This window comes from Tachysurus fulvidraco, chromosome 9, assembly GCF_022655615.1.
Source record: "Tachysurus fulvidraco isolate hzauxx_2018 chromosome 9, HZAU_PFXX_2.0, whole genome shotgun sequence".
Taxonomy (NCBI): domain Eukaryota; kingdom Metazoa; phylum Chordata; class Actinopteri; order Siluriformes; family Bagridae; genus Tachysurus; species Tachysurus fulvidraco.
Window position 1 is genome coordinate 4,417,188 of NC_062526.1, and position 17,500 is coordinate 4,434,687.

Consider the following 17,500-nt stretch of genomic DNA (forward strand, 5'->3'; position numbering starts at 1 on the left):
TATTATATATTATATGACTACATAGTAAGCCAAAAGTTATGGTATTATTAAATGGCAAAAGTGGACACCAAAATTTTATGCATGATGTAATGATGTCAGTCTTGAATCAGATCAGTTCATGTATGTGTGCGTTCTCTACAAACAGTGTGTCCGATGAATGCAGTCATTAATAATAAAAAAAATATTCACAAGACAAAGACCATATCAATAAATGTTATTTTTATTTAGTATTGAATGGATTGTTTGCATTAATATTTTGTTTGTGCTACAACTCTGGTAATAAGTATAGTGACATTTCACTGCTTTTGGTTGCTGTCTTTGCGGCTTTTCACCGATTAACGTTATAGATAAATGCCTCCTGCTCTGACTGCGCGTGCACGCTGCGCGTACCTGTGTTTCTCCGTAGTGCGCGGTCGTGCGTAATACAATCTAGGAGCAGTGATGCGCCAAACCTCCATTATTACAGTCACACATATTTCTTCTGATTTTATTTTGTAGTAACGAGTAACGAAAATATATAAACGTATACATTTTATCTAGGAAATGTAGTGGAGTAAAAGTGAAAGTTGACATAAAGTTTAATAGCGAAGTAAAGTACAGATACGTGACATTTCTACTTAAGTACAGTAACGAAGTATTGGTACTCCGTTACATTACAACACTGTTTGTTTTGAATATATTTTTTATTGTATTGTATCTCACTGCTCGGGCTTCTGCTTCAAACAACTGTCTGGTTTTGGAAATGAAATAATTTCATAGATCAACGATTTCTGTGTAAGTTTTGCTCCAGATTTTATTTACAGTATTTTGGCTCCAGCTAGTCGGCTAACAAACCTTACTGAGACTAATGCAGGAACCGGACGTCCCTGAAGACAGATTATCTTAAGGGCAACTGTCTGGGGCAAGATGACTAGTGAAGTGAAAAACCCATCCAAAGTGCAAACACACAGCAGTGAACACACACACACACACACACACACACACACACACACACACACCCACACAAACAAACAAATGGTTGCCCTTTACCTTTTGGTTTATTGATTGTCTTACTGGTGTACAGGACACACACACAACGGACACAAATACAAACACACACACACACAACGGACACAAACACACACACAACGGACACACACACACACACAACGGACACAAACACACAAACACACAAAAAATGTTTTAATGATTTAAGGAACCTTTTTCCACCACAAAGAACCATTTGTGCATTGGAAACTTTCCATGGATGTTAAAGCTTCTTCAAAGAACCTTGCACATTGACAAAGAACCATTTAAGAGCCTAGTATCAACATAGATCATAGATCGTCAGACATCTGTGCAGAAGCAAGAAGTGAGCTGGGGCTGATTTCTTCCTATCCCACACTGTAGATTTCTAAAGTGAAAGTGGCGTGACATACGGCTAAGTACGGTGACCCATACTCAGAATTTGTTCTCTGCGTTTAACCCATCCAAAGTGCACACACACACACAGAGCAGTGGGCAGCCATTTATGCTTTTGGGGCAGTTGGGTGCCTTGCTCAAGGGCACCTCAGTCGTAGCCGGCCCGAGACTCGAACCCACCACCGTCGGGTTACGAGTCAGACTCTCTAACCATTAGGCCACGACTTCGATTTCAGGTTAGAACGAGTCCTGAAGCACTGAGAAGTTTCCATGTCTAGCGCCATTTAAAAAAACATCCTTCTTACGAGTTAGAGAGACAGATTGAGCTGAGAAAGCAGATTCGAGGCATGTTGTGTTTGTGATAAACAGCCAGTTTTGCTGATGTGCTGAGAAATTCGTGTTACAGAGCTTTATCTGTTCTGCTAGATCTAATCTCAGTGTGTTTCCTGATGTGCTGAGAAATTCGTGTTACAGAGCTTTATCTGTTCGACTTGATCTAATCTCAGTGTTGTAACTATAATGAAAGGGACAGTATTTGTAAAAGGCAGCATCATTGCGATTATTACGATCAAGACTGGATCTTCTTCCTGTTTGTTGTGTCTATGTTCAGTATTACCTGTCTTTGTCATGTTTCACTTCACAACGGTGTTTAATATGAAGCTCATGTGAAAACAAACACTCGGAGATTTAAGAATTTGGCGGGTTTCTTAAGTATTTCTACTTACTTAATAAATATATATATAAATATAAACGAAATAACAAAACGGTTCATTTTTTTTCCAGTCTTCAAACTAAATTTTGATATCAACACCAGTTCTGCTCTCTGAGATGCCACGTGGATTTCTTTATCTAAAAAGCAGCTCAAATTTGAAGGTGATTATCTTTTCATTCATTCATTTCCGAACTTCTCGGGTCACGGGGAGCCTGTGCCTATCTCAGGCGTCATTGGGCATCAAGGCAGGATACACCCTGGATGGAGTGCCAACCCATCGCAGGGCACACACACACACACACTCTCATTCACACACTACGGACAATTTTCCAGAGATGCCAATCAACCTACAGTACCATGCATGTCTTTGGACCGGGGGAGGAAAGTACCCAGAGGAAACCCCCGAGGCATGGGGAGAACATGCAAACTCCACACACACACAAAATGTGGAAGCGGGAATCGAACCCCCAATCGAACCAACTTGGAGGTGTGAGGCGAACGTGCTAACCACTAAGCCACCGTGACCCCCGGTGTTTATCTTCACCCACTAAAATTCAGTGTAAGTTTATCCAACAGTCTCACCCTGAAAACTAACCGAGTCCTGACGCAATCAAATCTTTTACTTGTTTGTACTGATCGACGATATACAACGTAAACTTCGGTGTCAGGTTATAGAAGATCAACGTGTTGTCTCTTTTAACTCTTTAAGGTGGAAAATTGATGTGAACGCAGCATTTTCCGTACAGATAACATTTGCCTGACGGTCTGGAAAAACCCCTTTGGAAGTTTCTGGCAAACAAAAAATGTGCCTTCATTAATTTCTGCCTTTAACATGTTTTGACGCCTCAAGTTTAATTACACGCGAATACATTTCCCGGAAATGTGTCTTAACTTTGTAAATGTGCTTAGGCTTTATGTCAAGATGACATTAGATCATAAAGAGATAAGAGACGAGAGATTAGCAGGCCGGACGGGAGGACGGAGTCGTGTCGTCACTGACCATCGTGTGTTCTGTCACCATAGTAACCGTACTGAAACACAAGCAGTAAATATAGGATGGTCGATATAGGGTGCACAAACTTTAGGTTATACAGGGTATTTAACTTTGTTTTGATTCCAAGTTTAAATCTTTCTGCTTATTCATATTTCTGCTCATTTTATTACACCCAAACATCAGAATCAGGTTTATTGGCCAAGTATGTTCACACACACACACATACACACACACACACACACACACACACACACACACACACAAGTGGAAGTGAGTTTTACATAGGAATACAGAGTATATGAGGGATCATTAATGTACATAAAGTGTGAGAGGAGAGTGCATGTTAGTGCAAATAACAGTGTTGTGCATCAGGAACGACAAAGAGTTTACTTTAGAACTTTTGTACAATATACAGCAGCAGAGGTGTGTGTAACGGATACGGATGATGTGATGACTGACAGTTCTTATAATGCAGTACTTATAGATATGAAGCAGGGAATATAATTATGTTGAGTTGTTATTCAGGGTGATTGACCGGGGAAAGAAACTGTTCCTGTTTCTGGCAGTTTTGGTAAACAAAGTTGTGTAGCGCCTGCGAGAAGGGAGATGATTTTTCATGCCCGATGATTTTTCATGCCCGGTTTCTGGTTCTTGTCTGGTACAAGTCCTGGGGAGTGGGCAGGGGAGTACCAATTATTAAAGGTGCTTGCAAAGGTACATTCTTATTATCTTGCATACTGAGATATTCTTCTTCCGGACAAAATTTCGGCACGTAACTTGTCCTGCAGCTTTTGTCCTAGACCCATGAATGAGGTGTCAAATCAACTGGCTCATTGAGGAGAGGTGTGCTATGACTTTTATAAGCGATCCAACCAACGATATTCATACAGCGGACGAAAAAGCGGCCAAAGAAATCCCATAGAAATGAATGGGAAATTCCTAAAATTCCAATAATCTCTAACACACGCAGCGCAACATGGACATGTGACATATGAAAACACTCAGCACGATGAGGGCCACATGCAAGCCCCCTCCACATTTTCTTCAGGAAATGTACATTCTAGTTTATTCTGCTGTTTTAACTGTGTGTTGCAGTCTGTTCCTGTCCTGTTTTGTTGCTGCTCCAAACCAGATGGTGATGGATGTATGTGCACAGGACAGATTCAGTGGCTGCAGTGTAGAACTGCATCAACAGCTCCGGTGGCAGACCAAACTTCCTTAACTGGAGTAGAAAGTACATCCTCTGCTAGGCCTCTCAGTCCAGACAGAAAGTATTGACCAACGCTGTTCGTTTTTATAACCTATGCCTAGGCACTAATGTTGCCTCTGTATCGATTCTAAGCTCACGCATGGCTGTAATGGCGTCACAGCATCACACACCCTCTCATGGCTTATCGCTTTATTAATCAATGGACAGCAAAAAAAACCAAAACATTTTGCTATCAATGCTATTGACTTCGGCTTCGGTGTACACAACACGCAAAAGAGAGACATACTGAATGCTCCAGTTCAGGTTCAGGAGTTTTCCCACGCTGCCACACCTGTGACTTGAATCCCGCCCATACTCTTTTGATGTATCGTCACTTCTCCAATAGTCCAATAGAATCACTGGAGCAGATTTGACGTTAATCTTTATATCAGAAGTACTGGAATTTCCCAAATCTCATCTTACATGAGCTATTTAACTCTGATGCTTTTCTTTGACGCATTGTGGATGTCGACTCTTTCCCTGGCAGGTATGATGGTCGGGAAGCAGGGGAAGCAGTGGAGGTCGGTGTGTAAAGGTCTGGTTCTGGGAACTCTCCTCACCAGCTGCATGATTCTGCTCTACTGCCTTTCGGCTCCTGAGGTGCATTTCAGCCTTCCAGAGTAAGTCCTTCTCACAGTGTCTCCAGAGTAAAATCCAGAGTTTTTGTATCTAAACAAATGGAATATTGACGATTATCCTAGAAGTGTTCAGCCTCAGAAGATACTACAATATCTCTGAGAAATTTAAGATGCAAAGAAATTGATAGGTTTCTTTCTTTCTTTCTTTCTTTCGTTCTTTCTTTCTTTTTTTTTCGTAATTTCTTCATTTTGAGTTCTTCTTTTGTCACAGAACAAAATGGATCAGTGAGAATATTAAGTAGTAACTTTTTATCCCAGAGAACAAAAAAAAATTAGCTTGCTCCCGTTCGGTTGTGTCTACGTATGTTCAGTATTATATGTCTTTTGAAGGTGTTTATCTTCAACCTCTAAAATTCAGTATAAGTTTATCGACAGAGAGAAAAACACACGTCTCATGCTGAAAGCCGACGGAGTCCTGAATCGGTGTATACCGTAAAATCATTTCATCTCTTCGAATCTGATGCACGTATTGCATATTTCCTCTAAGCAAATGGATGACACATGCTGCAGCCAGACAGTATTTTAAATCTTTTTAATGGTGCCGAACATCATGCAAATTAGAGTCAAAGCGTCTAACAACAAACTCTATTAAAATTGGAACAAACACTATTTCGTATGTAAAAATGTATGAAAATGACCTTTACGTGCTTTTACCTTCCACTACATCCCGGTGTGTATACAGTAGTAACACACATCAGTATTCACACGTACAGGAAAACTGAACATGTACCATTCTTTGTTGCCAGGGTAACAAGCTAAGAAACAAACAAGATGCATCGCTAATTGCATTGTTAATTGCTATTTTATTTTATTTTTTTATTGATACAATAATGTATTTCTATGATGATATACTATATCAAATATTTCTTCTTTTTCACTGGAAAAAAAAAGAAAAGATATAAAAGTCTGCTACCCTTCTTGTTGGGAGTGTGCAGTCCCGGGCACATCCGTTAAATTATTATTGTCTTCAACAAACCTGTCTTTCAATGTGACTTCATTCCAAAACCCTAATTTATACAGTATTTCTGGTTTGCTTTGCAGAGTTCCTGTGCCTTATTCATGTTCCCACCAACCATCACCAGGCAACTCCATGGCTGCCTCAAGCGGTGCCCATCGAGGCCCGAGAGAGGAGCAGAATCGTTGTACACCAAAAGTAGACATCATGTTCATGAAAACCCACAAAACAGCAAGCAGCACTATCCTGAACATCCTGTTCCGCTTCGGCGAAAAGCACCATCTAAAGTTCGCCTTCCCGAGCAGCCGCAACGACTTCTTCTACCCCTCGCTGTTCTACCGCTCGCAGGTGAAGGACTACAGTCCCGGGATGTGCTTCAATATCATGTGCAATCACATGCGCTTCAACGAAGCCGAAGTAGCCAAGGTGCTCCCAGCGGACACTGTCTACTTCACCATCCTGAGGGATCCAGCAGAGCTCTTCGAGTCGTCCTTTCATTACTTTGGCCGCTTAGTACCTTTTACCTGGAAGATCTCCGGGGACGATAAGATGGAAGAGTTCCTTAGTAACCCTGAGCTTTATTACGACCCAAAAGGGTTTAATTCCTACTACCTCAAGAACTTGCTTTTCTTTGACTTTGGGCAGGACAATAATTTACCGTTAGACGACCCGAGAGTGGAAGAGGGCATCCGTGCAATTTCAAGACGCTTCGACTTGGTCATGCTGGTGGAGCACTTCGAGGAATCGCTCATCCTGTTGAAGGACGCCCTCTGCTGGGACATGGAAGACCTGCTGTTCTTCAAACTCAACGCCCGGAAGGGGTCCACTGTCTCCAAGCTGAACCACAAGCTCAGAGCCAAAGCCTTGCAGTGGAACGCTATTGACTGGAAGCTCTATCAACACTTTAACGCCACCTTCTGGAAGAAAGTGGAGGCGTACGGTCCAGAGCGCATGGCGACCGACGTGGCAGAGCTGCGGCGCCGGAATGCAGAAATGACCAACATCTGCATCGAAGGTGGCCATGCGGTGGACGCCGGGAGCATCCATGAGACTTCCATGCAGCCGTGGCAACCTATAGGGGAGAAGTCTATTATGGGATACAATCTGAAAAAGAATGTAGACACAGCACATCAAAAACTGTGTAGGAAGATGTTGACACCTGAGCTGCAGTACCTGACAGACTTAGGAGTCAATTTGTGGATCACTAAACTGTGGGGTCACGTGAGGGACATCCTTCACTGGTAGATTTGAAAAATTAGCCTGTCAACATCTGATCTCCTCCCAAATGACCGCTGTGAACCAAACCAAAATCTCACTCTAAGTGAATACAGTTTTGAAAGTCATCCAAGCGGTAAACAGACTTGACTGTCATGAGCCGGCAGATTTTAATGTCATTTCGATTGTTCGGCTTTGTTTTCACTGAAGTCATTTTACTGCGGTTTATAAAATTGTTAACTGGTGCTTGCGTCAATCATGAAAAAACAAATCAGCGACACCCGAAAAGGTTTCTCTTTGCATGCTGCCAATGCCGTATCAGTAAAGTCCTCTTAGTAAAGTTAACTGAAGTTGTACACGGAGGCACAGGGATGCTATGTGTTCCTGTTTTAATTGTTTTATCAGCTAATATGATCAATTCAGCTGACCAAAGAGCAAAACTGCGCTATGTGCGATAGATATATCTTTGTCCAGAAGGACTTAAGAGTCAGCTGTTAGATATTAGGCACACACAAAATGTGAGATGTAACTTTTATGAATAAAATGAAAACTAACACGAATATGGTTTGGTGATTTGTCTTCGTCGTGGTTGTACGAGAGATGAAGTTGTTTTAAAGTTATTCAGTTATCTTGGTTCTTATCTTCTGAGAATTTTTCAGACTCAGTGAAGCTTCACAATTCTTTTAAACCTCTTATAGCTTTACCTCAACATATTTATTGGCTAATTTTTAATATTCTGTAATCGATTATGGTCAAAATCTTGTCTTATGCCAAATTTGGACATCTTAAAAACCTCTTTTCATTCATTCATTCATTCATCTTCTACCGCTTATCCGAACTACCTCGGGTCACGGGGAGCCTGTGTCTATCTCAGGCGTCATCGGGCATCAAGGCAGGATACACCCTGGACGGAGTGCCAACCCATCGCAGGGCACACACACACTCTCATTCACTCACACACTACGGACAATTTTCCAGAGATGCCAATCGACCTACCATGCATGTCTTTGGACCGGGGGAGGAAACCGGAGTACCCGGAGGAAACCCCCGAGGCACGGGGAGAACATGCAAACTCCACACACACAAGGCGGAGGTGGGCATCGAACCCCAACCCTAGAGGTGTGAGACAAACTTGCTAACCACTAAGCCACCGTGCCCCCAGGGGGAAACAAAGAAAATATATTTAATGCAACATTAAGTGTCTGCTTAACACAAATGTATTAATTGTACAATTTATTTATTTATTTGTTTGTTTGTTTGTTTATTTGTACACTGTACAAAGCCAGACTCTCCTGTCCGTCGTCACTCATCAAGCCTCGAAATGAGAGCCGGAGCATCTGATGGAGGGGATCCATATCTGCACCAGTCGCTGCTCCTTTTAAAATAGTCCTTCTTTTACATCACCATCACTTCATAACAGATTCGGTCACAAATTGTCTGGTATCACAGAAGCTTTAATCATCAGATGCCTCACTTCAATATCGCATGCACAATTATTTAAGTAAAATATACAAGTCTTCACTCCATTAGTCAAGGCTATGGATTAGTTCTGGGTCACCAGCTGAAGTCACATATTTCGTTGATTCGTGAGTCATGTAATTAAAGTGTCACGTGATCTTAAAATAAATATACGTACCTGTTCCTGACTTGGTGTCAGAGTCTGTGAGAAGACCAAAACAAGCTTGGAACAATTTTGAAACCATTAAATAATAAAGATTAAGGCACACTCGTGATGCTAGCTGTCTTGTGACTGTGGCAATAGTGAGAGAAGCAACACATTGAGTCTGTTCCAGTTCCAGGTTGTAACACTACAAACTGTGGAAACGTTCATGATCTTATATAATCTGAGTGACTGAATCTGAATGTATAACATTTTATTCAGACATTTATGAAGCTATATTTCACTGCTACACATTTGGTCATTTTTTTCCTCCAGGTGGCTTCATCTGTATTATGTACACAGGGTCACAGGGAACCCACAGACTATCCCAGGGGACAAGGTGTGGGACCCAATGAACACGGTGCCATTCCATTACAGGACACAATCACAGTGGGACACAATGGATATTAAAAAAATAAGAAATTCTTAATGCAAAAAAATAAAAAATAAAAACGATAATTGGAATATTCTAATATTGAGACTAAAAGACTCCTGAAACTTCACAATATATTATTGTGGGTTTTGTCATTACGGTCCACGGAGATTCTTATTAATGTGAAAGTTGTCGTTACACATTTCACGGTTAAAAAAAATGCTTTTATTCATAATATAAGGCTATTTTAACGTTATTGTTATTTGTGGTCATTAACATCTGTTAATCCCAAAACCTTAAACGAGTCTATAAGTATAAGAATGATGCTGTAAGTAAAATTCATTAATTCTAAATCAATTCTACACGAGAATCTTCACAACTGATTTAAAAAAAAAAAAATCCCACATGCCAGTTTCCGAAGATTGCCCTTTGAGTTTCAGAGTTCAATTTGTAAATGGGTTTGTTTGAGTATGTGTGTGAGCTTGTGTTGGTGAGTGTGTGTGTGAGTTTGTGTTTATGTGAGTGTGTGTCTGTGTGTTTGAGTGTTTGTTTGAGTGTTTGTGTGAATGTGTGTGTGTTGGTGAGTGTGTGTAAGTTTGTGTGTTAGTGTGTGAGTGTTTTTATGTGAGTGTGTGTGTGTCTGTTTCAGTGTTTGTGTTTGTGTGTGTTGGTTAGTTTGTTTGTTTGAGTGTTTGTGTGAGTGTGTGTGTGTTCCATATAAACATGATGACGGTTGAATGTCTTTATTCTGGTCAGTAAATAAAGAAGTCGAAGGGAAAAATCGCCTCATTGTGTGTTGAAAGTGAAAGTTCAGCTCTGTGTCCCATCATTAACCTCCTCAGTCTCATCAAGCGCTGAAGACTAGAAGTGACGTATCTATGAAGAGATAAAAGGGGATGAAAGCGTCCAGGCCTGTGGGTGAAAATCGTAAAACTCACCCGGATCTGTAAAACAGGATACACAAACTCCACACCTGCAGCATCAGACAGGAAAGACACAGTAAATCACCGAATCCATTAAAAACACTTCATCGGGACAGACAGAGACATCTGACATTTTTGTGGAAAGCAGCTATGACGAAATGTCAAAAAGCTTCATACACAAACTGAAAAAGAGAATAATGAATGAGAAACCAAAATCTCCAAGGTCTATACAATTCCCAGTAAAGCCCAGTTTATTACCAAACATCATCATCAGACACCAACAGACCTGTGTGCTGTGAGTCAATACTGGATCCCATTAGAAAATAATCAAACATCTAGAATCAATCTGAGGACACTGAGGATTTACAGCTGCTGAATCCATTCATTCATTCATCATTAGTAAGTGCTTCGCCTTGGTCAGTGTTTCTGTTGATCTAGGGAATAATTTCCTGGGAATAATTGTTTGTCAGTTCAATGCTGGACATGCACAGACTTACTTACAAATGTAGAGTTTATGGACAGTGGGAGAAAAACCAAGAACCTGAAGGAAACCTATATGGACACAGTGAGAACATGCTAAACTTTACACTGGCAGTAATCTGGGCTCAGTATTGACCCAGGGACCATGGAGCTCTGACCCACTGTTTCATTTCCTAATAGAATGTGGCTTAAAAGTTTTGGCCTAAATAATCTGTATCTAAAGGTTAATAGTTTAATAGTTAATCCAAGATATATTCCAGGGCTCTCAAGTTTTGAGTGCAGGCAAACGTGACATGTCCATTTCCATGCCATGACATGCCCCCCCCCCCAAAAAAACCCAAACAAAACAAAAACAAAACAGAAATAAATAAATATATATATATAAATACATAGATAGATAGATAGATAGATAGATAGATAGATAGATAGATAGATAGATAAATAAATAAATACAATAATGGGAGAGTTGTTAAGTTTGGTAAGGATTGCTGACCGCAATTTAATCAGATACAAAGTATTAATTTAATTTCCATTTATTAATTTGTGTGTGTGTGTGTGTGTGTGTGTGTGTGTGTGTGTGTGTGTGTGTGTGTGTGTGTGTGTGTGTGAGAGAGAGAGAGAGAGAGTGAGAGAGAGAGAGAGAGTGACAAAAGACCGAAATGCGTGACTGTGACTCTCAATGCGTGACTGTCACTCAATGCGTAACACTTGACAGCCCTAATATACAGTGTGTTGTTTGTCATATTTCATTCAAATACACACCAATTATCTGTAGATAGTCTTGAAGGTTTTATATGTGTGTGTGTGTGTGTGTGTGTGTGTGTGTGTGTATGTTTAATCATATACTGTATATGAAATCCTTCACAGACAGCCTGGAGTTTGCATTCAATAAAAATAATGTACCCATGTTTTATGTAATAAAAAATCTGTAAAATCATTAAGGGCCATTAACATTTTAATATAAACTATACAGACAACACAACATACCATAACATACAATTGCTGTAAACAATAATGTTCCTTGCTGAACATTTTATGTTTATTTGTTTTGGGAGAATATACATATATATTTATATATGTTTTCCCGTTACAATTATTTTAGTCAATATTCTGATACTCCCAAACGTCTTTAAAACAAACAAACAAACAAACAAACAAACAAACAAAGGATGAAAGAAGAACGAAAAACACCACAACGCTGTTTCACACGGACACATTTAACCGTCGAACAGCTTACAACTCTAGTTCGGGAAGTGTAGTGTGTGTGGTTTTATTTTGCGCGAAGAAATTCTACATTTGTTTGTTGGATTTTGTTCACGTTTCTCGTCAAAATGGGGAAGCGACAGCACCAGAAAGATAAGATGTAAGTTTAGTGTAACCGTCTTGTTTTGCTAATACATATATGCGCTTTTCTGTGGAGAGCTAACGGCTAGTTCGCTAAGTGCGCTTTAAAATTCGATTTGTCATTAAAACTCTTTACACATATTGATTATAACGATGTATAAGAGCTAACAGTTTGGTTTGTTTAGTCTGTACACTGATCATATATATGTGTATGTCTTTGTTTTCAGGTACATCACCTGTGCAGAGTACACTAACTTCTATGGAGGGAAGAAGGCAGGTGTGTCCACAGAAAGCAGATCTTAAATAATAAATATTAAGTAATCAGATAAGATTCGATCATTTATATGGGTTTATTTTACAGAAATTCCCAAGTCTGACTTCAGGCGATTGCCCTTCGACCACTGCAGGTGAGTTTGGTGGAGGTGTTACACAAAATAATGTTCAGGGCTAATATCTGAAGGACACTAAAGTAATATGGTAGATGATTTGAGGCCATATTTTACATTGGAATCTATTATTAGGTTGTCCATGTGTCTATAAAAATAGATTTTTAAATAAATATAAAGGTAAAATATAGTTTTTTTTTACTTAGAACATGATTAAAAACAACAGCAATGTGTAAGCCATGGTGTTACCTAAAGTTTATTAATGATTAAGGATCATTTAGTGTCACACTTTTATCAAAATAGAAACAGGACATCTAATTAAATAAAATGCTGCCACATCGACAGTCGTTGCTGGCCATTAGTACAATGTGTGCTAGCAAATTGGCTTAAAATGAACCAAGTCTTATTATTAATCATTAATATTCATCACGCTATGTGTGTGTGTGTGTGTGTGTGTGTGTGTGTGTTTGTAGTTTGTCTCTTCAGCCATTCGAGTATCCGATGTGTACCGAAGAAGGCGTGGTGTTTGACCTCATGTGAGTAGAATATCTATTTCTTTATTCAACAAGTGAATGATTCATTGTCTGTGAATCCGATCTAAACCGATTCTGTCGGCTTTCAGCGTGAGACGTGTTTTTCCCTCTGTTGATAACCTCACACTGAATTTGACAACTTCTTAAAAAGAAACACCTTCATTTATTGGCCGCTTTTTAGACGAACGAACACTCAGAGAATCTCAGAGAAAAGAAATAGGTTTGAGATCAACATTTGATTCGAACATGAATGTATTGTCTTAGATTTCTTGTACACAAACAGATCTTACAAAATACTTAAATCTCTGAGTGTTTACTTTCATATGAGCTTCTTATTAAACACCACTCTGGAGTGAGACATGACCAAGACATTCGATGCTGAACATAGACACAACCAAACAGCAGAAAACTCAATTTTTGTTCTCTGGGAAAATAATAAAACACACGTTAACGTTCTCACTGACCCGTTTAGGGATGTGGTAGCTCTGTGGTTAAGGTGACGAGGCTACGGATCAGAACGTCGTGAGTTTAAATCCCAGGTCCATTGAGTCGACACTACTGGGCCCATGTGTAAGGCCCTTAACCTTCATTTGCTGAGTTGTGTTCCTGACTTTTTTGTATATGTAACATTTTTTGTGTATATGTTCAGGTTAAATCTAAAGAAAAAAAAAAAAGTAAAATATTATCGATGTGCTTTCCCTCTGCAGGAGTATAGTTCCCTGGATCAAGAAGTTTGGAACGAACCCCATCTCAGGAGAGGTATGTTCAGTTTCTTAATCTCTCTCTAGTTAAACGTGACGATGAAATGAACCCGTGCAGCCAGGAGAGGGCGTCCAAGCTCCGCGGAGCGATCCTTAACCCCAAAGAGGAAGTGAGGTTGTGTAACAGGAAGAGAAGCTTCAGGTGTGCCAGCTGTTGCCAGCTACAGCTTCATCCTCAGAACCTGAACTAGGATCTCATTATCTTGGTCATCTCAGCACTTCCTGTTTTCTCTACTGGATCTGTGGAGTCACTCAGATTAGTCATGAACTATATTACCTTTTTCTTAAACAACACACACACGCACACACACACACGCACACACAAAGTGAAACAAAGCTAATCTCAGCCAATGAGAGAAAATGTACTTTGTGTGAAAGGAAGGATAGAGATGAAGCAGAAGTAGCAGTGATTGAATCCAGGAGGATTCAGATCATGTCCTGTGGATCTCAGTGTGTTCCGTTATTCGGATCAAATCCTGTCGTATAACTGAGTGACCTTTTACACTGATGTTTCGTTCAGAGCGTTGAATATTCACCCTGACATGTCTCTTGGCTTCGAAAACCAAATTCCCCACAAATTCATTTGGATATTTCTTAATCTAGAAGAGATATGTGGGAGTTTATCAGGATTATTTATTCGGGATCTCTTCTGTCCATCACACCAGCACTAGCCAATCGTACGCTTCTGTGAGCTCGTGTATGTAGAAGGTGGCGGATAGTGTTTTTATTTATTTAGTTTTTTCCCCTCCAGTTTTTTAACCTGCCTGTTACCAAGGCGCTTCACCATAACAACGGTTAATATTTTTAAATGAATGTTGTGAACAAGTTGGGCAAAAATGTGTGTGTGTGTGTGTGTGAGAGAGATAGAGTGTATCATAGTGTATCACAGTCTCCTTGTACTCAGAGTATGTTTGGGTTCTCCGTGTGTTGCACATTTGTTTGTTTTGGTCTGGATGTTCCTTTACATGTCTTGGTGTGTGTGTGTGTGTGTGTGTGTGTGTGTGTGTGTGTGTGTGTGTGCACACAGCTTGGGTGTTCTGCCAAAAACTTTCCTGAATGGTCATGTGTGTGAGAGAGAGAGATCTGCAGGAACAGTCATATCTTGTGGACAGGGACATGTCTGGACTTGTTTGTAACACACACACAGTTTCAGCTGGTGGGAAAACTGTGTGTGTGTGTGTGTGAAGTAGTGAAGAGAATCCCTTTCTCACAACACAATCCTCCTTCCTCGCACTACACCACGGTCCTCTCTGTCACATTAAACGAGACCTCCATGGCTCTCTGGGCCGGTGCTGTTTTCTGTCGCTCCACTGAGACGTTAGCGGTCGCGCGTCCCTCTGATGTCGGGGGAAGACATTGTTCATGCTAATTAAAGAGACAAAACATTTCACATGTACTCGATAACCTCAGGTTTTACCCTTCTTTTACTTATCACTCTGTTTTCCAGCACCACGTTAATGAGCTTTGAAGTAGAATAGACGTAGAATCGAATGTTCTGCGGCTCTACGGCGTTCCGATCGGTCTAGTCCACGATTTCCACCACCAGTCTTTCACAGCTGATCTCTTTGAGCGGAGCGTAACAGATATAAGGAGGAGACAAAGCAGGACAGAGTAAAGGAATAAAGTGCTCGTTTTTTAATGCAGGGATCAGACACTTGTCAAGCATTGCAACAGGAAGTGATGTCACACCATGAGTCAGTGTGTTATTCTTACACTTAGATTGTCTTGGATGCAGTCATGTAGCTGTCATTTCCCAGCATGCACTTTTCCAAACATTACATCATCAGTTAATCGATGTGAGAGGATCGAGTGACGAGCGTTTCACACCTGATGCCATTTCAACTCCCGATTAGCTGGAAATCTATTAGAGGCAGAGCGAAGGTGGGACGTGACCTCACGGCCGCTCCGTCCTCATGTTACACCGTCGTTCTCAGAGAGGGAAAAAAAGACAAACCATATCGACCTCTGGTTAAATCCTACATTCTGATTGGCCAGGTGTTGATTCATATTCTATAACAGCAGCTCTGATGGTTGTTCAGGCAAATCTCAAGTTATTTAAATACGCTAGTGGGTTATTGTTTTATAGGACAAGCTGTCGCAGAGACTGGAGACGATCGGCGGGGTTTTATTTATTTATTTATTTATTTATTTTTAAAGGAGTCTCCGGTGTCAACTGTAAGTTTTGCACTGCAGGAGTGTTACCATGGTAACAAGTTGAAACTTAAAAATCTTTATTCTTTCTTTCTTTTATTCTTTCTTCCACCCTTTCTTTCTTTCTTTCTTTCTTTCTTTCTTCCATCCATCCTTTCTTCCATCCTTTCTTTCTTTCTTTCTTTCTTTCTTCCATCCATCCTTTCTTCCATCCTTTCTTTCTTTCTTTCTTTCTTTCTTTCTTTCTTTCTTTCTTTCTTTCTTCCATCCATCCTTTCTTTCTTTCTTTCTTTCTTTCTTTCTTTCTTTCTTCCATCCTTTCTTTCTTTCTTCCATCCTTTCTTTCTTTCTTTCTTTCTTTCTTTCTTTCTTTCTTTCTTTCTTTCTTTTTCTATTTCTTTCTTTCTATTTTTCTTTCTTTCTTCCTTTCTATTTCTCTTTCTTTCTTTCATCCATTCTTTCTTTCTTTCTTTCTTTCTTTCTTTCTTTCTTTCTCTTTTCCCCTCCCTCTCTCTCTCTCTTGTATGTAATTTTTTTAAGGAGTCTCCAGTGTAAGCAATTAACAGTAACAGTCAGCGGTAAAGCTGTAACCTAAGGTTGTTGCCATGGTAACGGCGAGAAAAAGCGAAAGAATGTGGAAAGTGATGGCGTCCTTGTTCCATCGAGGGAACTATAAAAAGTACAGAGTGACGTTCTTTACAGTTTGGTTGTAATAGTTGACATAAGTGGAATAAAACATGCTTGAACCTTCTGTGGTAGGAAAATAATGAACTTTCTGGTGCTTAAGTGTAAATTTCACCGTCACTGTCAGACTGCCCCCCCCCCTCCCCACTGCAGCATCCTTAAAATCCTTTCATCCTTAAACATCAGCTCTCACAAGCAGCTGCTTTAATAGGAGGAGACGTTAATTAAGCAGTAACACAGAGATCATTAAACATGCAAATGCGCCTTTTTACTCTTCCCCTGTTTATCAACCCCGGTGCCGATCCCGAGCCTTTGAGAAGTCTGTCGTTGATCTGCATCTTTGATCTGGATCATCCTTAAGAGCTCGTCTACAGCCATATCCAATCATCATCATGCTATCTGTCGCTTTACTTCACATCTGTTCAATATCCCAATGAAAATGGATCGCAGGCTCGAGGGTTGCGACGCAGCAGCTGTTTGAGATAAAAAATAAACACTGAACACCTACATAATTTATACTTATTATAACAAAACTCAATATAAAGCTTTATCGACGTGGTTATTACCTGAAGCTCCAATAATCCTTTTCAAAGATCTGCTGAAAACATTTGTCATGTGCCATAATTGTTTTAAAAAGTGCTCACGGTGAGGTTTTATACACGAAATGCAGTTGTTGTTTTTTTTTCTCCCAGCTCTAATTTTGTCTCGGTTAAATTTCATCCAGCAGCCATCATGAGCTCACACTCAATACAGGAGGAAGGAGTTTAACACATGAAGCCATCAGTTTCACATTTAATCAGTCTTGTGCGTCGTTGAACATCGTAGCACGTAGAGGACGGCTACGCAATCGTCGTCTCTCAACACCACGAGCTCGCGATTGCCAAGTGTTGCTGGGATTGTGTGGATTGTTTCATACTGAGAGAAAGTGATAGCGACAGAGAGAGAGAGAGAGAGAGAGAGAGAGAGCAGAAGAGAGTGTAAGGGATAGACAGACAGAGGGAGAGAGAGACCGAGAGAGCAGGAGGGATAGACAGACAAATA

The 17,500-nt window shown here is 40.3% G+C and overlaps 2 protein-coding genes across 3 annotated transcripts in view; both read left to right on the forward strand.

The window, feature by feature from the left end:
- The window catches only part of gal3st1a (galactose-3-O-sulfotransferase 1a), a 13,811-nt gene extending 6,087 nt beyond the window's left edge, over positions 1 to 7,724 (forward strand). For both annotated transcript variants that reach the window (XM_027162738.2, XM_027162739.2), the window contains exons 2-3: positions 4,844 to 4,976; positions 6,036 to 7,724. In XM_027162738.2, the coding sequence (XP_027018539.2) occupies positions 4,844 to 4,976; positions 6,036 to 7,194 (1,292 nt within the window). In that variant the 3' untranslated portion in view covers positions 7,195 to 7,724. The remainder of the gene's footprint in view (positions 1 to 4,843; positions 4,977 to 6,035) is intronic.
- Positions 7,725 to 11,803: 4,079 nt separating this feature from the next.
- Positions 11,804 to 17,500, forward strand: part of ppil2 (peptidylprolyl isomerase (cyclophilin)-like 2) — a 34,871-nt gene continuing 29,174 nt past the window's right edge. The window contains exons 1-5 of the mRNA XM_027162865.2: positions 11,804 to 11,963; positions 12,172 to 12,221; positions 12,306 to 12,351; positions 12,804 to 12,866; positions 13,571 to 13,622. Coding sequence (XP_027018666.2) covers positions 11,932 to 11,963; positions 12,172 to 12,221; positions 12,306 to 12,351; positions 12,804 to 12,866; positions 13,571 to 13,622 — 243 coding nt within the window. The 5' untranslated portion in view covers positions 11,804 to 11,931. The remainder of the gene's footprint in view (positions 11,964 to 12,171; positions 12,222 to 12,305; positions 12,352 to 12,803; positions 12,867 to 13,570; positions 13,623 to 17,500) is intronic.